At 64.0% G+C, this 22,500-nt stretch overlaps 1 protein-coding gene across 5 annotated transcripts; it reads right to left on the bottom strand.

The window, feature by feature from the left end:
• Positions 1 to 855: 855 nt before the first annotated feature.
• Positions 856 to 22,020, bottom strand: GPR4 (G protein-coupled receptor 4). 5 transcript variants are annotated; one of them, XM_038381051.1, is made up of 3 exons: positions 15,272 to 15,653; positions 13,746 to 13,828; positions 856 to 4,730 (listed from the first exon to the last, which is right to left on the bottom strand). In XM_038381051.1, the coding sequence occupies exon 3, from the start codon at positions 4,434 to 4,436 to the stop codon at positions 3,333 to 3,335; it is 1,104 nt and encodes a 367-aa protein (XP_038236979.1). In that variant the 5' UTR covers positions 4,437 to 4,730; positions 13,746 to 13,828; positions 15,272 to 15,653; the 3' UTR covers positions 856 to 3,332. The 5 variants fall into 5 exon arrangements, with proteins under 5 accessions (XP_038236979.1, XP_043357423.1, XP_043357422.1 ...); XM_043501488.1 differs by lacking the exon at positions 15,272 to 15,653 and adding an exon at positions 21,890 to 22,020 and having other exon boundaries at positions 3,064 to 4,730; positions 13,746 to 13,824; XM_043501487.1 differs by lacking the exon at positions 15,272 to 15,653 and adding an exon at positions 20,345 to 20,531 and having other exon boundaries at positions 3,064 to 4,730; positions 13,746 to 13,824.
• Positions 22,021 to 22,500: the final 480 nt, after the last annotated feature.

Genomic DNA, 22,500 nt, shown 5'->3' with positions numbered 1-22,500 from the left:
CGGACTCCTGGGTTCTCTGTCCCCTCTATGGGAGAGGCCTGAGGGCTAGTAATTGGCGCTGGAGGAGCCAGGACTCCTGGGTTCTGTCCCTAGCTCCAGGATGGGAGTGGGGTCTAAACAGAATATAGAAATATAGGTTAGAGCAGGGGGGCTGAGAGCCAGGACTCCTGCGTTCCCATGCCCAGCTTTGGGAGAGGAGTACGGTTTAGTGGGGGAAGGGGGGGCGCTGGGGCCCAGGACTCTTGTGACCTTTGACCTGACTCTCAGGGCCCGGAACGCGAAGCCTTGTGGTGCGGGGCTGGTGCCTGGGTGCACGGTGCCCCCGTCTCATCCCTTGCAGAGCTGCGTCCTGCGCCTCCAGCATCCATCTGCCTTCCCTGTCGCATTAACAACCCACCTGCTGGAACCTGGAGCCAGGCGCTGGAGCAGGGTCGGGGCAGGGATGGCCCTGCCCTGCCCGGGACTCCAGGATCCCCCTGCCCCCACCAGGAGCAGCACTCAGAGCAGATGGGCCAGACCTGCAGCCTCCTTGCTCAGTAACAAACCAGCGTCCAGCCCAGCGCTCCTGAAAGACCCGACAATAACAACCCAGTGGAGGGCTCTCTCAGGGGAGGGCTGCACAGAGCCACCCCCTGAAATCCCACGAGTGGCCAACACCGTGGCCTGCGGCACACTCCACTCCGGGGGACGTGCGTGGGCACAGCTGCCTCCCCCCCGCCTAGCCCCTCCCGCTCCCAAGCCCCCTTCCAACCCCAAGGCCAACTGTGCTGCCAACTGTGGTGGATTCTGGGAGCTCAGGCCCACCTCCGCCAAGCTCTTTAGGTTCCCAGTTCCCACCGGGCCTCGCCAAGCTGGTGCCCCAAGAGCAGAGCCAGGCCCCCCATTCGCCAGACTGTCTCTGAAATCAGGAGAGCCACAAACAGTTGTGTGTGTGTGTGTGGGGGGTCTTTATTCTCCCTGCAGGGCCTGAGCCCCCCAACCTTTCCCAGCTTTTCTCCCTAGCCGGGAGAGCCAGAAACAGCCTGATGCCAGCATGATCCATCGCTGGGCCTTGACGAAAGCGCCCACCCAGTGCCAACGCGAGGTTCCCACGTCTGCTGCCAACATGGGCTTGGCGCTGGCTGGGGCCATGGGGAGATGCCAGCATGGGGCACCGAGAGACTCCTGTGGCAGACTCGAGACCCCTCCTCAGCTTTGTCTCAGATTGCCCTCAGGCCATGGGGACTGCAGTAGCACCAACCCCAAATGGGGCTCCATGGGCCGGGCGCTGCCTAGACACTGAGGGGGAGACAGCCTGGCTCAGGAGAGCTCCCAGGCTGGATGGACATGGGGCAGACTCACAGAAGGGAAGAGACTCGCCTAAGTTCACCCCGCACATTGGGCCGAGCCAGGCATGGAACCCAGGTGTCCTGGCTCCCCAGTGCAGCTAGGAACCCAGTTCAAGTAGGCTGGAGAAGTGCCTGGGTCGGCCCTGGCTCTGCCCAGGGAGATTCTGTGCCCACTGAATGCCAAGGGATGTAGGGCAGCAGAGGTAGCTGTTCCCATCCACATGCTGACTTTTAGCTGTGGGGTTTTGGTGGTAGCTGTGGGATCCCTGGGACAGACTGGGGGACCTTAATGACCCACCTTCACTCCCAGCTAACCAAACCTGCATGGGATTCTGGGAGGTTTTGGGCTTGTGCCCTTTGCTTTGGTTTCTTTATGAGGGAGGAAGAGTCTGAAATTGTTCAATTAAAACAGCGCTTTGTTCATCCCTCCACACACCGGCCAACGCTGCCTGCCCCTGGCACGGCCAGATCTAGCAGCACAATTGCTCCCTTTGGGACAGGGACTATTCGCTTCAGAAATGTACAGTGCCTGGCATATCTGGGCCCTGATTCCCCCACAGAGGCCCCCTATCCTTCAGAGGGGCCCCTCCAGCCTCCCCCCAGGAAATAAATAACTCTAATTAATCATCAGGTCAGCAGCATTGCCCGTCACTGGACAGCCCCATCGGCACAGATGGGCACCCTCTGCTATCCACACTGCGGACAGGGCTCCCCGCTAACCCACGGCCTGCCACCTAGGCGCACCTTCAGCCGGCTGCAGTAGTAGGCTCTTTTCTTCTGTGGACCAGCCACACCAGGGGGACTCATCCGCCCCCGAAGAGCCCCCTTGGCAGCAGGAAAGCAGGGCCCAGTTCCTGTAGCTGAGGACAACGTCTGCCATGCCAGGGTTGTCTCTAGGCTGATCAGCAGCCCTGGTCCGTGCATCGCTGCGCTCTGCGTGGTGCCCTCGGCGGTTTCCCTGGGGTGCGTGTTTGGGAGCTCGTCCTACTTCAGAGCAGCGCCCTCACCTGGCTGGCCACAGGAGGCACTGCCTGTACCAGCCCCAGCCCCCGTCTCCAGAGCAGGGGTAGGAGAAATCGGCTCAGGGTGAGATGCAGCCAGGCAGGGGCACTAGGAAAAGCCACAGTAGAAACGGGCACTGCCCAGATGCTTCTGCTCTGCAGTGCCCCATCCCATACCAGCCTGGGCATGGGGGCAGGGGTGGGGCTGAGTCTGGGGTTATTAATGGGAAGGGGCCAGGAGCTTTGCACTGAAATATGGAGGGATGGCTCCTCTCAATCCCCAGTCACACCCTCCATCCATCCCCAGTCACACACCCCATCCATCTATCCCTCCCCACTCACACCCCCCTCCCTCCCTCCCCACTCACACCATCCATCCCCAGTCACACCCTCCAACCTCCCCATCCCGTCACACTATCCATCCCCAGTCACACCCTCCAGCCATCAATCCCCACTCACACTCTCCATCCATCCCCAGTCACACTCTCCATCTATCCAGTGGCTCTGTCCACCCATTGTTCTTCACAGCCTCTGGGTCAACCCAGCCCTATATATACCCTTCCATCCATTGCTCCAGCCCCCCCCCACCCCTCCATCCATTGCCATACACACCCATCATCATCCATCCCTATACACACACCTCTATCAATCTGTCTATCCCTATACAGTCATCCATTGCCAAACATCCTTTTGTATCATCCCTCCATCCTCCCCCCTCGCCCTCCCCCCCGTCTGTCCGTCTGTCTTCCCTGACAATCCTCTAGCCTGCTCAGGACCTAGCTGTATTTCGGCCATTCCCCCTTTCTCATGTGCCTGCAGCACCCAGGTGTCCGGCAGTCCTGGCAGAGCCCCCGTCAGGCCAAGCAGCCGCCTCCCACGCTGTCCCCCCGGGGCCTCACTGGGCATGGCCGTACGGCACTGGGCCCCTGCATTATTATCATTCAGAACAATACTGTATTTACATCTCATTTGCATCCAGGGCCGTGGTGTTGACGGGGAGCGCTCATGGGTTGAAAGTCAAGATCTTCATCTGCAGCTCCTCGTCGGGTGGGCCCAGGGGGGGCAGGGGTGGGGGCGGGGGCTGGGGGAGCACGGGGAGCCGGCAGAAGCTACTCTTCTTGGAGGAGAGTGGGGTGTCCAAGGTGAGCGAGGCAGTGGCCATCTCCTGGGGCTTGGAGCTGGTCAGGAAGCGCAACAGGGTGGACAGGGCCTTGGCCACGTCGCTGCGGGCCCCCTCGTTGACGAAGCAGTACAGGATGGGGTCCGCCACGCAGTTGAGGCTGGTGAAGGCCAGTGAGCTGTGGTAGGCCACAAAGACCTTCTCCTCGAAGCTGCAGTCGCAGGGCTTGCTGAGGTAGACGGCGCTGCGGGAGAGCAGGATGACGTGGTAGGGGGCGAAGCAGAAGAGGAGGATGGCGATGAGGCTGAGGGCCAGCCGCTTGATCTTGGCTTTCTCCTGCTGCTCGGTGGAGACGTTGCCACGCACGGCCCGCAGGATGCCCTGGTAGGAGAAGAGCATGAGCACCCAGGGGAAGAGAAAGCCAATGAAGACCCGGTAGAGGTTCATCCAGGCCACCCACTCCTCCATGGGGTACTTCTCGAAGCAGAAGGTGTGGTTGTAGCGGTCGTGGAAGAGCTCGTTGTGGAAGAGCGGGGCCGAGTTGGCCCCGATCTCGATGGCCCAGACCACGGCACTCACTGCCACGGCCGTCTTGACCCGGCGCACCTTGGCGAAGCGCAGCGGGTGGGCCACGGCCAGGTAGCGGTCCACGGAGATGCAGCAGAGGAAGGCGATGCTGATGTAGATGTTGGTGTAGAAGACGAAGCCGAAGAGCTTGCAGGACTCCTGCCCGTGGATCCAGTTGTCGTAGTGCAGGAAGTAGTCGATCCACAGGGGCAGGGTGGCGATGTAGAGCAGGTCGGCCACGGACAGGTTGAGCAGGTAGATGCCCAGCTCATTGTGCTGCCGGACCTGCAGGTAGGCAGCCCACAGGGCCATGCAGTTGGTGGGCAGCCCCATGGTGATGACCATGATGTACAGCGTGGGGGGGAAAAGGTGGTCGATCTTGGAATCCACGTTGCAGCTCACCAGGGTGGTGTTGCACATTCTCAGTGCCAGCAGGTCCCCGGTGTGGAGAGTCCAGCAGGCGTGGGGGGGTTCCACTCAGAGCTGGGGCTGCAATTCCCACAGGACCAAGCAGATCGTCCTGCAGGGGCGGCACTGGGGCAGGGTCTCCATAGCCCCAGGCTGGGCCCTGCTGTGGGGCCCCCTCACCCCAACCCCATCCGCCCTCCCCAGAGAAGCAGGTCTGGGTGCTCGTGGGAGGTCTGGGTGGCAGGGATGATCCAGGGGGTCAGAGGAGCCGCCTGCCCCACGGATGGGGAGCCTGGGACACAGCTCCTGGGAAAGGAGGAGAGAGAGTTAGGGGGAGTGCCAACCAGTGCACGTGCAGCCCTCACATAGCCACAGCCCCCTGTATAGCCCCCAGCCAGCTCCCTATGGCCCCTCACTCAACACCCCCTGCCAAGGCCCCTAGAGGATCCTGTCTGCAGCCCCCCACATTATCCCCCCAGCCAGCTTCCTGGCCTCCCTCAGACCCCCTGCCCCCAGCCACCCCCCCACATGACCCCCTGCCCATCACCAGCTGCCCACATCCTCCCCTCACAGGGCCTTACTCCAGCCCCCCACCCCCTGTCAGTGACCCCCAGTAGTCCTCTGACCAGCCATCCCCAGCGGGTTCCAGACCCTGACCAGGGAGTGAGGGTCAGGCTGAACCTTGCCCCATGCCCAAGGGTCCCCACCCCTACCAGCCCTCCTGTGCATGGGAGAGGTCACCCTGCCCCGCTCTGGGAAATGCCTCACCCTCACTCTGGCAGCCCTGACCCCCCAGGCTGGGGGTTCCCAGGTCACGCGTGACTCTGCCTGGTGACGGGCATGTACCCCACGCCAGTCACTGCCTTCCCACTCCCCCCCCGATCTACCTGGGAGTCTCTGAGCAGGTCCCCTACCCCCTATCCCACAGGCAACCCCCAGGGTTGCCCCCTGCACCGCACCGGTATGTCTACCCCACAGCCAGACGCTTAAGACCCTACAGTAACAAACCAGCACCACGTCCAGCATTCCTGAGAGACCCTACAATAACAGACCAGTAGGGAGCTTTGTGCTCCCGAGAGACCCTACAATAACAGACCAGCACAGAGCCCAGCAGTCCTGAGAGACCCAACAATAACAGACCAGCACAGAGTCCAGCTGTGATGAAGTGGGAATTTTGTAATATTTTATTAAGCCTCTGTGTGCCTCAGTTTCCCTATAGCTGCATTGTTACTTAGTCGGGGGGAGTGGGGAGGGTGTGGAGGTCTGTTGGCTCCCTGGGCAGGCTAAAACCCAGGTCTGAGCAGCACCCAGCTGGCTGGGACTAAGTGGGCCTTAATCCCCATGTCAGTGGAGAATCCATGAAGACAATGGCAAACGCAGTCACCGGGACTTTGACACCTTACAACTGACCACCAGGGCTGGCCCCTCTTGGTGGGATGCTGGCTGGGTTTGCCCAGCTGGGGGACATTGGACTGGGGCGGGGAGGGGTGAAGTGTGGGCTGCAGGAAGCAGCCAGGGGCACACACCTGAATTGGGCCGGGGCAGGCAAAGGGCCAGGGTTCTGGGCTGACCCGTTGCTCCCCAAGTCTGTACAAGTCTCCCCCAGACCCCTGGGGTCTGCCTCAGTGGGTCTCTCTGAGCGGAGCTCACAAAGGGAAGCAGGGGGCTGGTGGCCCAGGGGTCCAGCCTAGAGAGGCCATGAAGCTGCGGGGCCTGCCCCGGAGGAAGAATGAGACCCCCAGGGGCTCTGGTGCACTGATGGGGCTTCCCAGAGACTGTTCCAAAGCTGGGCCATAGCCCCGACCCTGTGGATCCGTGACACCAGCGCTCCTGAGAGACCTTACAATAACAAACCAGAGCAGAGCCCAGCACTCGTGGGACACCCGACCATAACAGATCAGCGCTCCCAAGAGACCCGACAATAACAGACCAGCGCAGAGCCCAGGGCTCGTGGAAGACCCTACAATAACAAAGCCGAGCCCTGCCTAGCACTGCAGGGCCCCAGCCTCAGAGCCGCTCTCCATTCGGAAGCAGGTCTGCGGCGGGGCCCTCCCGGGTTTATTTACACAAGCAGGAATGCAGGGACGTCCAGGGCTCAGGCTGCAACCGGCCCTCTTGGCCCACAGCCCATTCACACACAGCCTGGGAGCGAGCGTGGCAGGATAGTCCCATGGGTCAGCGCGACCCGGCTGCCAGGGTGGGAGGCCGTCCAGCCGCCAGCCCCTGGCTGTGCTGGGTGTGCACCCCCCGCAGGTCAGGCTGGATGGCACAGCAACCCCAGCATAGTATCCACTCGCCAGGCCCGCAGGCCGTGCTGCTGCCACATGGCACTAGCGGGTCTGGGCCTGTCCCGTGTCTCAGCTGCCCAAACCCATGAACCATGGAGGGGAAACTGAGGCAGGGAAAGGGCACTGGGGCAGGTGATGGCAAGCCCACGCTGGGGCCAACCAGAGGGGCAGGGCTGGGGCTGGGCACAACGCAAATGTTTGCCCCCACTGGCTGTAGCCCCTCCCCGCTCCTCCTTTCTCCTCAGTGGCCTGGCAGCTAATGACTTGATCACTGCAATGGATCCCGGAGCGTGGCTGGGGTGGGGGATCCGAGCCAGACCCTCACCCGCTAGCCAACCTCCCCCTGCCCCCCAGCCAGACCCCCCCTAAACCCTCAGCCAGCTGCCTCTGCCCCTGCCAGACCCCACAAACCCTCAGCCAGATCCCTGTCCCCCCAGCCAGCCTCCCCCACCCCTGCAGCTGCACTGCCTCTGCAGCCCCCCAAACCTCCAGACACCCGTAAACCACTAGCCTGCTGCCCCTGCCCCCCACCAGACCCCCCTAAACGCCCAGCCAGATCCCATCCCCCCACTTCTGCAGCCCCCTTACTCTGACAGCCCCCCGAACCCCTCTGCCAGCCCCTTCCTAAATCCCCAGTCTGATCCTCTGCCTCCCCAGCCAGCCCCTCTCTGACCCTGCCATATCCCCTCAACCCTACAGCCAGACCCCCTGCCCTGCACCAGACCCCTCAAATCCTCAGCCAGATGCCCCTGCCCCCACTAGCCTGATCCCCCCACCCCATAGTTTGCCTCCAGCCAGCCCCCCCTCTGCCCCTGCCAGATCTCCCTAAATCCACAGCCAGATTCCACCCTGCCCCACAAAACTCCCCAGCCAGCCCCCTATCCCTCACCAGAACCCCCCACCCCTGCCAACCCCCCGTCCCACCAGCCCCTCCTTCCCCCCAAGCCACCTTCCAGACAGACCCGCAGCTTGACTCCCCCCGTCCCTGCCAGTTCCCCCCCAAGCCAGCACCACCTCTCACCCAGTAACATCAGCATCCCCAGCTTCCCTCCTCCTCCACCAGCCAGTGTCCTCCCCCTAGCCTGGCTCTCCCTGCCCGCAGCTCCCCCTTACTGGGGTGGGGGGGAAGGAGGGAGTCACCGGGGCTGATCAGGTGCAGCTTGTGTGGCTGCTGGAGGAAAACCGGAACCACTGGCCATGGGCACGAGCATCTTTAGCACGGATTAGCTGGGCGCAGTGTGGGGCTGCCCTCCCGACAGCTTCCTGCCTCCCCGGGGCCTTGGCACATCCCGACACCCCCACCTCGCTCCAGATCCCCCTCTGCTGGCACCTGACTGCGCCTTGGGTGGGGGCACCCCGTGAGGCAGCAGCACCAGCCAGAAACCAGGAGTTACGTCACTACTGCACGTCCGACTGACAGGACAGTGCCGGGGCAGAGTCAAGGGTGGGGGGGCGTGAAGGGGCAGAGCCAAGGGGTGACAGGGAGGGTAGTGAAAGGGGCAGAGTTAAGGGTGGGATGGAGCGGAGAGAAGGGGCAGTTAAGGTCAGTTGGGGAAGGTGCCAGCTGCCAGGGGGCAGAGTTAAGGGTGGAATCAGGGGGGCAAAGGGGCAGAAGTAAGGGTGGAGTGGGACTGGCAAAGTTAAGGTCGGCTGGGGATGGTGCCCAGGGCAGAATTAAGGCTGCAAAGAGCTCTGCTGGGAGGCTCCGGATTGTGCCTGTTCAGAATCAAGGCAGGAGAAGGAGTTAATGGAGGGGAAGTGGATCTCACTCAGGGGTGGGGCCAGGGGCTGAGCTGGGAGGAGCGATGGCTGGAAGCCTGCTGGGGAGGCTGGAGGCCAGGAGTCAGGAGGGGCAATGGATGGCAGCTGGGAGGGGGTGGGGCTTCAGGCTGGGGATTGGGCCAGGGAGATGGGGGGTGATGGCTGGAGAATGAGGGGTGTTGATGGGGGCCAGGAGGCTGGGGCTGGAGCTGGCTGGAAGTGGGCGGAGGGGGGGGCTGGGGAGTGGTGGGTGGAGGCTGGGAGCCAGGGGGCCAGGCAGGGTGGGGGCTGGCTGGAGGGTGGTGGCCGGGGGCCAGGAGGCTGGAGGGTGGTGGCCAGGGGCCAGGAGGCTGGGGCTGGAAGGTGGTGGCCGGGGGCCAGGGGGTGATGGCTGGGGGCAGGGGCTGGGGCCAAGAGGGTGGTGGGTGATGTCTGGGGGCCAGCTGCCGGTGGTGGCTGGGGACCAGGAGGGCGGGGCTGTCTGAGGCCAAGCACAAGGGGCCCAGTGGGGCTGGCTGGGCCAGCAGCCACAGGCAGGTGAGCGCGACCTTTCCAGGCCCCTAATCCACTAATCCTCCGGGCCGGCCCAGAACTCCCCTGCCAGGCACCAAAGGGCAAAGGCAACAGAGCCAGCGGCTGCGTGAGACGAGATGCCAGGGCCCAGCGCAGCCCCAACGGGATCCCCTGGCCCCAGAGCCGGGCCCAATCCCACTGGAGCCCCCCCATTGGGGCCCTATCCTGCCAGAGCCCTGCATTCTCCCCATGGGGCCCGATCCCACCAGAGCCCCCGCAACATGGCCCAATCCTGCCAGAGCCTCGTACCCCCCCTCAGTGGGGCCCGATCCCACCAGAGCCCTGCATCCTCCCCATGGGGCCCAATCCCACCAGAACCCCCCCAACGGGGCCCGATCCTGCCAGAGCCTAGTACCCTGCCCCTGAGAGGCCTGATCCCACAAGAGCCTTGCACCCACTGCAATGGGGCCCGATCCCACCAGAGCCCCGCAACCCCCCCAGTGGGGCCCGATCCGCCAGAGCCCCCCCAGCAGGGCCCAATCCCACCAGAGCCCTGCATCTTCCCCATGGGGACCGATCCCGCTGGAGCCCCGCCAATGTGGCCCAATCCTGCCAGAGCCTAGTACCCCCCCCCAGAGGGGCCCAATCCCGCCAGAGCCCCTGCCCAGTGGGGCTGAATCCTGCCAGAGCCTTGCATCCCCCCCAATGGGGCCCAATCCCTCCAGAACCCCAAGGGGCCCAATCCTGCCAGAGCCCTGCATCCCCTCCGGCGGGGGCTGATCCCAACAGAGCCTCACATCCCCCCGAACGGGGCCAGAGCCCCCCCCCATGGGGCCCAATCCTGCCAGAGCCCCGGATTCCCCCCCAATGGGGCCTAATCCCACCAGAGCCTCGCACCCTCCCAGCGGGGCCCAAACCTGCCAGAGCCTCACACACCCCTGTGTCCTGTCCTGCCAGAGTCCCGCACCACCCCCCATCCCAACAACAGTCCTGATGGTTCTGTCCTGGCACCTCTTCAAGGGCCTGGCAGCCCCGCGCCAGGCCCCACTGGCTGAGGGCAGCTCCCTGGGGTGGGTAACAGACCAATACTGCTGCCAGATGGCAGCTCCTCAGTGCCAGGTTCTATCCCCACCCAGGGTTGATAGAATAAAGATTAGTGGCATGACCTGGCTCCTTTGGCTGGGGCTAAGGACAGAGAGCTCATGTCCGGGAGCATCTGCACGGGGGGCGGGGGCACAAGCCAATGGATCTGGCTTGGCTGGGAAGAGGAAATTCCCCTCCTCATAGCATGGAGTGATCGGAGTGAAGACTGGTGGGGATCAGGGGTCAGCAGCACCAGGGTGAGGGGAGGGGGTGGCTCCATCTGTCCCTGCCCCCCATCCCAGCACTCTTAGTGCCAACCAAGGCCAGACCCAGTTCCCTGGCAATGGGCGCTTTATTTGCATCGCAATTCATGCCCGATTAGATAGCGCCATCCCCGCACACCCTGTACCTTTGATCCCGGTTAATGGCTGTGGGGCTGGGCTGCGGGGCCTTTACTCCTATGGTTTGGGGCCTTGCGGTAGGGCAGGCTGGGATCTTTGCCAGGCTGGCCCCCTCCAGCGGGGAATCATAGAGTACCCAAATTCATGCAGGGGGGCAGTGTCCTTCTCCACACATCACAGATGGGAAACTGCGGCACTGATTGGCAGGAAGGGATCCGCATCAAGTGAGTGGGTGACAGAGCTGGGTTAGAACCCAGGAGTCGTGGCTCCCAAACTCCTGCAGCGTAAAGCAAGCAGGGGGGTTAAAGTGAGCGGTTAGAGCTGGGGGGTCTGGGAGTCAGGACTCCTGGGTTCTAGTCCCAGCTCAGGGAGGATAGGGGGCACCCAGTGGGTTGGGGGGTCTCTAAAGGGACCTGATGATTGGGCCTCAGGGAAGCTGCTGGTCAGATCCCAATAAAAACACCAAATTTTTACCAAAACAAAGGAAAATGCTTCAACCCTCACCCACTGGCCGGAGCGGGAGCTCCCCGGGCTCTATCCCTGGGCTCAGGCCCTGGTGCCAGCTGAGCTGTTAGCAGTAACGACAATGCCCCCATTTCACGGCCAGACCCCCCGCCTAGGGGCTGAAGCCCCAACGCCACTAACAAGGGTTGTAAACGGGGTCTGGGGATAGAACGCGGACATCCAGATACGGAGGCCTCCTGGGGACCCTGGGCACAGGAGCAATGAAGGGGATATCCCACAATGCACCTGGCCTCCCCTGCGCGAGGGAATGGCCCACAGTGCACCTGGCCTGCCCCCTCATGAGGGGACAAGGGAATATCCCACAATGAACCTGGCTCATCACCACATGAGGGAAAGAGGGAATATCTCACAATGCACCTGGCCTCCCCCCTCCGCAGGAGGGAATGGCCCACAATGCACCTGGCCTGCCCCAGGCAGACAGCTCCCGAGGGGTGGATTGGCCATGGGGCCAATGAGGCCCATGGTTTGGCTGGGGCCAATGAGGCCCATGGTTTGGCTCTGGGCTGACTGGAGGAGATGGGGAGCCCTGACCCATTTCTGAGGAGGGACTGCATCTTGGGGCTAGGACGCCTGGGTCCTGATGCCCCCACCTGAGCATGGGGGCAGCCCTGTGGGATGAAGGGGGACCCTGCTGGGTGGGAAACTCCATGGGAACATTGCCAGGGACACCTGGGGCGAAGGCAGGGGGTGCCCTTGGGTTGAGCTAGGGGCCGACATGTACCTTCGGCCCTTGACCCCAGCAACCTGGCTTAGGCCTGGCCAGTGGGGTGGGAAGCTGTGGGATGCAGGTCTTGGCCAGTGGAGGCTGTAGGATGGGGAACCACAGGGCTGGGGGCTCTGGTCTGGCCGCACCCTTATCCAGCCCTGCGGAGGAGGGGGTAATTCAGCTGCTGCTCCAGAATTCTGGTTCTCCCCCCACCCCTGACTGCCGCCGCGTTCCTTGGAGATTTTGAGACTTTCCAGGGTTGGGAGGAAACTGGCCACTTTTCCACTTCCTTCCCAGTCAGATCCACCCCACTGCCCAACCCCCCCAACCCCACTCCCCTGGCTGCCCGACACTCCCCACCCCCCACTACTCAACATTCCCCCACTTCCCTGGCTGCCAACACTCCCCACTCCCCCAGTGTCCAATATCCCCCCACTCCCTGGGCTGCCTGACTCTCCCCCCACCCCACTTCCCAACACCCCCCCCCCCCACACACACACACTCTCTCCTGGCTGCCTGACTCTCACCGCCCTTCACTGCCCAACACCCCCCACTCCCCAGCTGCCTGACTCACCCCACCCCCATTGCCCAACACCCCGCCACACATACCCCTGGCTGCCTGACTCTCACCCCATCCCCCACTGCCCAATACCCCCCCACACCCCTGGCTGCTTGACTCTCCCCCACCCCCCTTCACCTCCCCGCTGCCTGACACTCCCTACCCCTCAGCAGCCTGACACCCCCTGCACAGCTGATGGTAGAAGGGACGTGGATGAGCCTTGGGGGGCATTGAGGGGGGCCCTGGCTGGCTCTACCCCTTCTCAGGTCACCCAGAGGAAGCAGGGAGCTGGCAGCTCTGGGCTGGGCTAGCCAAGAAGCTGCTTGAGGATGGAAGTCTCTGGGCTCCCGGGACGAGCCAGAACTTGTGGTCCCCGCTCTGCCCCCCAGGCCTGCTCTCCGGCTGGGGTCCGCCTGCCCCATTGCTCCAGCAAAAGCACTAGCCCAGGCCTGCCCCACCCGCAGGAGCCCAGGAATTCGTCCCTCCAGAGACTCGGCTGGATGGACTCTGCCCAGTCCAGCCCCACAGGCCAAGTGGCCTGGAACACAGAGAGTGGAAGGGACTTAACCAAAGTCTATGAGGAGTCGTTCGGAGCCATTGGAATGGAACGCAGGAGTCCTGGCTCCCAGGTCCGAGCAATCCCTACTATACCCCACTCTCTTCTCAGAATTGGGGGTAGAACCGAAAAGTCCTGGCTCCCAGCCCCCTGCTCTGACCACTAGACCCCACTCCCCTCTCAGAGCTGGGGATAGAACCCAGGAGTCCTGGCTCCCAGCCCCCAGCCATACCCAGTAAGCCCCGCTCCCCTCCCCGAGCTGGAGCCTGGCGGGGCTGAGCAGCGCTGTGTGAGCCGGGTGAGGCCGGAGCTGTGGTGTGTTAGTGATGCCCCGGCAGAGCCTTGTTACTGTGTAACCAGCTGGCGAGTGGCACCGCGCTGGGGAAGGGGGGCTGGGCCCACCCGACACCTGGGGCCATATCCTGGTCACTGTGGGCCCCTCCCCATCACGCAACACGTTGCACCCCGTCTCCCCACCATTCCATGAGATCCAGCGGGCAGCGCATTGGCATGGCCAGAGAGGGCCCGGTGCCATGCCCGGGAGCTGGGCCCAGGGACCTGCCCCACAGCTTCGAGGGGGCCCTTTCCTTCGGATGAAACCAGGAGCAGGTCACTGGTGCACAACGGCTCAGCCGGGAGCTGTGGCTGGGCCAGTGCGACTCTATGACGCCCCTCATTCCCAACCCACAGCCTCCTGCTAACCCAGCCCTGACCCCCTCCCTACCTCTGTCGGTGCCCCTCATTCCTGACCTGCAGCCCCCTGCTGGCCCAGCCCTGGGCTCCCCCCAACCCAGCCAGTGCCCCTCACTCCCGACCCGCAGCCCCACTAGTATTTGTGCCAGAATTAACATTACCCTGCCCCCGAGCGCAGTGTCCCGGAGCCCAAAGTGTGTGGGGGGGGAAAGGGGGGCCCTGCCCTGTGGGCTCACCCGGAGGGTCCTGCCGACTGGCCTGTCAGTGGGGCCACAAGGTCCGAAGGGAGGCGGGATGGTGAGAGGACGAGGGACGCTGCCTGGCACAAAGAGAGAGAGAGTGGATGAGATCCCGGGGGACAACACCCCAAGGTAGGGGGCTCCTGTCCCCAGCCCCCCAACAGCCCGCGCCCAGTGGGCCCCCAAGGCCGTCCCTGGTAGGTCTCAGCGCCCTGAGGGTGGGGGCCCAGAGGGAGGCAGCATGTCCAGCTCCCGCCCCCCTTTCCCTCCCCCGCTCAGGGCTCCTCTGTCTGCCCATTACCAGCTGCAATGACATTAGCCCAGCCCAGGCCCCGCTGCCCACCTGCTGCCCACGCAGATGGGCCTGAGGGAGAGACGCTCCCTCCCCAGCCCCCAGATTGCCCCCCACAGTCACCCCCTCCTCATGCCAATCCACCTTCCCAGCCCCCTCCACAGCCCCTCATCCCCCGGACAGCCACCCCCTCCCCATGCCAACTCACCCTCCCAGCCCCCTATCCCCCTGCACGGCCATCCTTTCCCCAGCCCCCCATATACCACACAGCCACCCCCGTCCTCCAGCCCCCTCATCCCCCACACAGCAACCCCCTCCCCATGCCAACTCACTCTCCCAGCCCCATATCCCCCCCACGGCCACCCCTTCCCCAGCCCCCCATATACCACACAGCCACCCCCCCGCAACCCCCCCACACCTACCCCTGACCTAACCCCCCAGCCAACCCCAGCCAGCCAGACCCACCCTGTCACCCCACCCCCCACGGGCATGAACTGGTCTCTGCTGGCATCCCCAGCACCTGCGTTCCCCTCCTGTCCTCTGGCAGTGAGGACTGGGGTCCCTACCCCCCTCTCCTCTGAGCATGCAAGCAGCCCCAGGCATGAAGGGGTTAAAGTGTCCCCCCAGCCGGGACCAGCCCCCCAGCTGGTGCACTTGCGGCAGCCTGTGCTCGCAGCCCAATTCGATTACCCCAGTGCGGGGCTATTTATAACCTGCCTGCCCGTCTGCGCTGCCGGATGTGCCAGGGTCTCACGCTGCAGCCCAGCTGGGCCCCGGCGGCCACACACCAGGACAGAGCTGCACCAGCCTGTCCTTGGAATCTGGGCAGGGGAGCTCACGGCTATGCCAGGCATGGCCTCTGCTAGCAGGGGGCACTGTGGGGAGTGGGGCAGGAGCTGGCTGAGGCAGAGCTCCCGGCTACGCCAGCCCTGGTCCCTCCCACCAGGGGGCGCTGTGGGGAGTGGGGCAGGAGCTGGCTTGCGGGGAGCTCCCCGCTACCCCAGTCCCTGCATGAGGCCATCGCAGGGGACTCTCAGGAATCACTTTCCAGAAGCTGGGAGGCAAGAGATGGGGGTGGGCAGATCAACCCCAACTGTGCCAAACTAGCTAGTCTCCTGCTGTGACCCCTCCACACATGGGTGCCCCTAAATCCCGACCCACAGCCCCCCGCCATCGCAACCTGACCCGCCCAGCTCTGCTCCAGGCAGAGGGCAGCAGGGCTGGCTGCTACCTGCACGATGAGCCTCATTGCCACAGGCCAACCGCTGCCCTGCAATAACCACGCAAGGGTCTCGGTGCGTCACTCCAAGCCCAACGGGCAGCCCACGGCTGTAACCTTGGCTCCTAACCCAGCCCCAGCTCCGCCAGCCAGGAGCACAGGTGTGTGCGGCGGGGAACCAGGGAGATTGGCATTGGGGGTGCTCTAGGAACGGTTCTAGTGGTCCTTCCACAGCTATCTCACAATGCCTTGGGGCCCGTGCTGCACCCCACAGCTATCTCACAAAGCCCTGGGGCCTATGTGAAATCTCCCACAACCCACAACTATCCCACAATGCCCTGGGGCCCATGCCACTCCCCACTGCTATCCCATAATGCTCTGGGGCCTGTGCCACACCCCACAATGCCCTGGGGCCCATGCCACACCCCTCTGCTATCCCACAATGCCCTGGGGCCTGTGCCACTCCCCACTGCTATCCCACAATGCCCTGGGGCCTGTGCCACTCCCCAGAATGCCCTGGGGCCTGTGCCGCACCCCTCTGCTATCCCAGAATGTCCTGGGGCCCGTGCCACTCCCCTCTGCTATCCCACAATGCCCTGGAGCCCGTGCCACTCCCCACAATGCCCTGGGGCCCATGCTACTCCCCATAGTGCCCTGGAGCCCGTGCCGCACCCCTCTGCTATCCCACAATGCCCTGGGGCCCGTGCCATTCCCCACAATGCCCTGGAGCCCGTGCCACTCCCCACAATGCCCTGGGGCCCATGCTACTCCCCACAGTGCCCTGGAGCCCGTGCCGCACCCCTCTGCTATCCCACAATGCCCTGGGGCCCGTGCCACTCCCCAGAATGCCCTGGGGCCCGTGCCGCACCCCTCTGCTATCCCACAATGCCCTGGGGCCTGTGCCATTCCCCACAATGCCCTGGAGCCCGTGCCACTCCCCACAGTGCCCTGGAGCCCGTGCCGCACCCCTCTGCTATCCCACAATGCCCTGGGGCCCGTGCCACTCCCCACAATGCCCTGGAGCCCGTGCCGCACCCCTCTGCTATCCCACAATGCCCTGGGGCCCGTGCCACTCCCCAGAATGCCCTGGGGCCCGTGCCGCACCCCTCTGCTATCCCACAATGCCCTGGGGCCTGTGCCATTCCCCACAATGCCCTGGAGCCCGTGCCACTCCCCACAGTGCCCTGGAGCCCGTGCCGCACCCCTCTGCTATCCCACAATGCCCTGGGGCCCGTGCCACTCCCCACAATGCCCTGGAGCCCGTGCCGCACCCCTCTGCTATCCCACAATGCCCTGGGGCCCGTGCCACTCCCCAGAATGCCCTGGGGCCCGTGCCGCACCCCTCTGCTATCCCACAATGCCCTGGGGCCTGTGCCATTCCCCACAATGCCCTGGAGCCCGTGCCACTCCCCACAGTGCCCTGGAGCCCGTGCCGCACCCCTCTGCTATCCACAATGCCCTGGGGCCCGTGCCATTCCCCACAATGCCCTGGAGCCCGTGCCGCACCCCTCTGCTATCCCACAATGCCCTGGGGCCCGTGCCACTCCCCACAATGCCCTGGGGCCCGTGCCGCACCCCTCTGCTATCCCACAATGCCCTGGGGCCCGTGCGAAATCACCCGCACCTCAGTGCTGTTGAGAGCGAAGCTGGGAATTGAGGGATAACTTCCCAAAGTGCATTGTTGCCAACCTGGCCCTGTGCCCCAGGAGCGCCTTGGCCCCTCCCCTGCCCGCAGGGAGGGGGAGGTGTGGGGCTGGCAGCAGGGCCCTGGCCGGGGACAGGACAGCCCCCTTGGGGGGATTCCAACCCCCGCCCAGGGCGCTGCCAATGCCCGGGCTCCAAGGCCTGGCCGCTCAGCCGCGGCTGGCACCCTAGGAGTTAATATTCCCCAGGGGGCAGCTGGCTCAGGGCAGCTGGTTCAGAGCTATGGGGAACAAGTCGGCAAATTAGTTTGTCTCAGGCGACGTCACCGTGGGCAGTTCTGCCACAGGGGGACACGCCCCCTCCCCCCATGGGTCAGCACTGACCGTGCCCCACAATGGGAATGAAGGGCCGAGACCAGCCAGGACCCCGACAGACCCCAGCGGCCCAGGCCCTGTGCCCAGATGTCATCCCAGGCCCTTGGGCAACCATCCCCTGCTCTGACCAGCCCCTGGCAGCGGGATTATGTGGAGAGGTGGGGGCTACGGGTGCTGCCCCTGAACAGCCACCGGGCAGGCAGTGCCCAGGGGCTGGGTCTTGGGGGGGCTGGCAGAGCTCCCTGCATGGGGGGGTTAGGGGTCAGAGCCCAGGGACTGGCAGAGCTTTCTGCAGGGGGCTGGAGGTCAGAGCCCAGGGGCTGAGGCTGCAGGGAGGGACTGGCAGAGCTCCCTGAAGGGGCTGTGGGTCAAAGCCCAGAGGCTGGGGGGTTGGGGGCTGCCAGAGCTCCCTTCAGTGGCTGGGGGTCAGAGCCCAGAGGCTGTGTGTGTGGGGCGGGGGGGACTGGCACAGCGCCCTGCAGGGGCTGGGGGTCAGAGGCTGGCAGTGGGCAGGGGGGCTGGCAGTGCTCCCTGCAAAGACCGGGGGTTAGAGCCGGGGGGGGGGGCTGGCTGAGCTCCCTGAAGGGGCTGGGGGTCAGACCCCAGAGACTTTGGGGTTTGGGGCTGCCAGAGCTCCCTGCAGGGGCTGGGGGTCAGAGCCTGAGGTAGGGTCTGGGGGCAGCTAGCTTCTCCCGAACCCCCCAGGAGCTGGGTCACTGCCCCCTGGCCCCAGCGTCGGCGGAGACAAGCCCTGGGGTCTGCGCTGGCAGTGAGGGGAACCCTGGCAATAGGACCTGAGCCCAGGGTTCCCTCCCAGCCAGAGTCCCTCCTGGGTCCTGTTCCCAGCTGTGTCCCTGGTTCAGTGGGGTGGGGCCAGCCCCTGCCCCTCGGCTTGGTGCCTCAAGTTCCCCCAATGACCCTGATACTCCTCCTTGCTGGGAATGTGCTGGGAGTGCGGCTGGAGAGGGTCTGGCACCAGGATTCCTGAAGGCTGAAGAAGTGGCCTGGGAAATAGGGCAGGGCCCCTCCTCTGGGGGCCAGGGGCCTAGAGTGAGGGGTCATGTCCTGCCAGCACCTATCCCTTGGGGTGAGCCAAGAGCAGCCCGGGAACAGCCACGTTTTCAGTCACTTTGCACCCATATTTGGGGCCAGGCCCCCAGCCCCTGCTGTGCCTCCAGTGCCCGCAATGCCCCCAGCCCCCCGGGAAACTTTGGCTCCAGGTGAAAGCACCCTAGCTCCAATTTACCCCAGTCACCAGTCCAGCACCACCTGCCCAGGCTGTGCCCAGCTCTGGGGAGGGCTCCCAAATTCACTGTTTATTTCCAGTGTCCAAGGTGACTTGGCTTTGGCCGCTTGCTGGGAGCCCCAGCCCAGGTCTCCGTGTGGGGGCGCTGGGCTCCTCTGCTGCTTCGCGGGGTGAGTGAACCCTCCCCCAGCATTGCTGCCCACAGGCTATGCTGCCCTTGGGGCCTGGCACGTGTGCTAGGGGCTGTCGGTGCCTCCTTGGTTCCTGCCCTGTGCACCCCTCCCGGCCCCTTGTCTCCCCTGCAGAGCTGAGTCAAGTTACAACCCACGTCCCCCGGCTCCTGCCCTGTCCACACCTGACCCCCCCTCGCTCCACGCTAATACCTGCCGGGGGCAGACCAGTGCAGGAGGGAGCCCAGCCATGGATGTCTGCTCTGAGTGCCGGCGTTACAGTGCGGCACGGCCACCGGCACTGGGCGAGCTGCAGAGAACTCTGCAGGGAGAACTTTGGGCCCCCCACACCAAGGCTTTGGCGCCAGGACTCCGGTGCCAGGCCCCTGGCAGAGCTGGCCGTTTGTCATGGCACACGGGCCAGGACCCAGTGTTGTTCCCTGGCTGGAGCTCAACACAAAAACTGGCCTCGTTTCCCTGCAGCCCCTCAGGCCAGAGCCCGCTGGGGATGTCTGCGGGGGTGGGATCCCAGGTGTGGCTGGCTACTGCCCAGCGCCAGGCGCTCGCCCTACAGGGGCAGTGCTCTCAGATGGTGCCATTGGTCCTCCCCACCCGGCCTTACACCCTGTGAGCGCCCCCAGTGAGACCTCGACTCGACCTGCCGGCTGCCTCCCAACCCCTCCCGCTCTTCTGAATGGCTCCACCCAAACTCATATCAGCTGCATGGGGCGGGACAGCTCCCACCCCATCACTTCGAGTGCCCCACAGCCCCTGCTACCCCAGCCTTGACTCCCCCCATCTCTGCCAGTGTCCCTCACTCCCGACCTGCAGACCCTGCTACCCCAACCCTGGGCTCCCCCATTCACTGCCAGTTCCCCTTACTCCCAGGGAGAAGTGGCCCAGGCATTGGGTCACCTGACCAGCGGGGGCGATGCTGCCCCAAACTGACTCTGAGCCTTTAGCCCGACGGGTTCTGGGAGGGGTTAAACTGGCAGAAGACTGAGCCATGGGGCAACCCCCAGAGCCCAGGAGGGGACACCTGGACCAGCCCCACCAACTCCCTACCCAAAGTGGCAGGTTCTGTCCTGTTCAGGAGCCAAGGACACCTGCCCCAGGGGAGATGGACTGATGGGTGGGGGCATGAAAGGCGGGTGAGAGCATGGGGGTATCCTGAGGGGCAGGGGGAGCAGGGGTACTCTGGAGGGAGGGGATCTCCTGGGGGCAGGAGGGGGGCACAGAGCAGGAGGAGGGCAGGGGGCTCGCAGGGGGGACTTTGCCCTCCCAGGACAATTCCCCAACTCCCTGCCCCCCCCGGCTATCCCCACACGGTGCAGGGCTCTGATCTCCCCTGAACCCAATGTCTTGACACCCCCTTCTCCCGCCCCATGCCCACACCCGGGCATCCCCAGCGTCACATGTCAGCACTCCCACCCTGTGCCCCACACCCGGGCATCCCCAGCCCCACATGTCAGCACCCCCACCCTGTGCCCCACATCCGGGCACCCCCAGCCCCACATGTCAGCACCCCCACCCCGTGCCCCACACCTGGGCATCCCCAGCCCCACACGCCAACATCCCACCCTGTGCCCCACTCCTGGGCACCCTCAGCCCCACATGTCAGCGCCCCCATCAGCCCGTGACGTGGTCTCACCGTGCAGGACTCCCAGGACAGAGGGTCACCGGGGGGTGGGGCGCAGGGGGCCGGGTCCGTAGCCCCCAGCTGGGCCGTCTCCGCCCGGTGCCATGGGGCCCCTCGTGCCAGCCCAGCCCCTCGCCCTCCGTGGGTCAATCCTGGGGCAGCAGCGGGTCCGGGCGGCGTCCCGAGGCGCCGGCTCCGCGCGACTGAAGGACCCAGGGAGGGAGCCGCAGCCACAGCCTGGCCCCGCCGGCGGGTTAACCCCTGCGCTGCCGGACCCCCACTCCCGCCCCTGCGCTGCAGGACCCCCCCGCCCCGGCGGGTGAACCCCTGCGCTGCAGGACCCCCACTCCCGCCCCTGCGGGTGAACCCCTGCGCTGCAGGACCCCCCCCGCCCCGGCGGGTGAACCCCTGAGCTACCGGCTCCCCCCCACACACCTCGGCGGGTTAACCCCTGTACTGCCGGATCCCCCCTTCCCGCCGGCGGGTGAACCTCTGAGCTACCGGCTCCCCCCCCCACACACCTCGGCGGGTTAACCCCTGTACTGCCGGATCCCCCCTTCCCGCCGGCGGGTGAACCTCTGAGCTACCGGCTCCCCCCCTCCCGCAGGCGGGTGAACCCCTGAGCTACCGGCTCCCCCCCGCGGCGGGTTAACCCCTGCGCTGCCGGATCCCCCCCCCGCCGGCGGGTGAACCCCTGAGCTACCGGCTCCCCCCCGCGGCGGGTTAACCCCTGCGCTGCCGGATCCCCCCCCCCCCCCGCCGGCGGGTGAACCCCTGAGCTACCGGCTCCCCCCCGCGGCGGGTTAACCCCTGCGCTGCCGGATCCCCCCCCCCGCCGGCGGGTGAACCCCTGAGCTACCGGCTCCCCCCCACACCTCGGCGGGTTAACCCCTGTACTACCGGATCCCCCCCCCCGCCGGCGGGTTAACCCCTGCGCTACTGGCCTCACAAGCAGGTTAACCCTTGAACTGCCGATCCCTCGCCAGCAGGCTAACCCCTTCTCTGCCAGCCTCCCTCCAGCGGGTTAACCCCTTCACTGCTGGACTCCCCGTGAGCGGGGTTAACCCATGTTGCCGGGCTCCCCAACAAGTGGGTTAACTCCTGCAGCGTCAGCCCCCTGATGAGCAGTGTGAACCCCTGCAGCGTCGCCCCCCCCGTAAGCAGGTTTAACCCCTTCAGCACAAGCATGGCTAGCAAACATGATTAACCTCTTCAGCACCAGACTCCCAACAAGCGGGGTTAACCATTTCACTGTCAGCCTCCCCAGCGAGTGGTGTTAACCTCTTCACTGCCAGCCTTCCCGAACGAGGTTAACCCCTGCAGTGCCAAACTCCCAGCACCAGCAGGATAAACCTCCTTCACAGCCAGCCTCCCCAAGTAAGCAAGTGGATTTAACACCTGGAGTGCCTCCCCAGAGAGCCAGGTTAACCACTTCCATACCATCTTCCCTGGTCTGGACCAGGGTTATCCTTTTCTGTCCAGCCTCCCCAATTTGAAGTGATCTAACCCATGTGGTGCCAGCTTCCTGTGCCAATGAGTAATTTAAATAGCACTTACTAAAGTTAGAAATTTTTACATCAGCAAGTCTGGATAACATCCAAGAGTTTAAGAAGAGTTGGCTGAGGCGCCTGCTGGACCGTTAATGTGGATTTTCAATAAGTCTTCCTTGGGAAGTTCCAGGAGATTGGAAGAAAGTGAATCTTGTGCCAATATTTAAAAAGGGCAAATGAGATGACCTGGGTAATTATCGGTTTGTCAGCGTGACACTGATCCCAGACAAGATAATGGAGCAGCAGATCCAAGACCCTATAAATAAAGAATAAAAGGAGGGTGATGTAATTAATACCAATCAACATGGAAAATGGATCCTGTCAAGCTAATCTGATATCTTTTTTTAAAACAAAATCACAAGTTTGACTGACAAAGGTAACAGTGTTGATGTCATATCCTTAGATGTCAGTTAGGCATCTGGCAGTTTGATTAAAAAACAAGAACAATATAAAATGAATGTGGGAACCATTAAATGGCTTAAACCCAGGCTAAATGACAGGCCTCAAAATGTAACTGTAAATGTGGAATTGTCATTTAGCAGGTGGGTATCAAGTGGGGTCCTGTTCTTGGCCCTAAGCTATTTAACATTTTTATCAGACCCCTGAAAGAAAAACATA

Source organism: Dermochelys coriacea, chromosome 23, assembly GCF_009764565.3.
Source record: "Dermochelys coriacea isolate rDerCor1 chromosome 23, rDerCor1.pri.v4, whole genome shotgun sequence".
NCBI lineage: Eukaryota > Metazoa > Chordata > Testudines > Dermochelyidae > Dermochelys > Dermochelys coriacea.
This window is presented reverse-complemented; position numbering and strand designations above follow the sequence as displayed.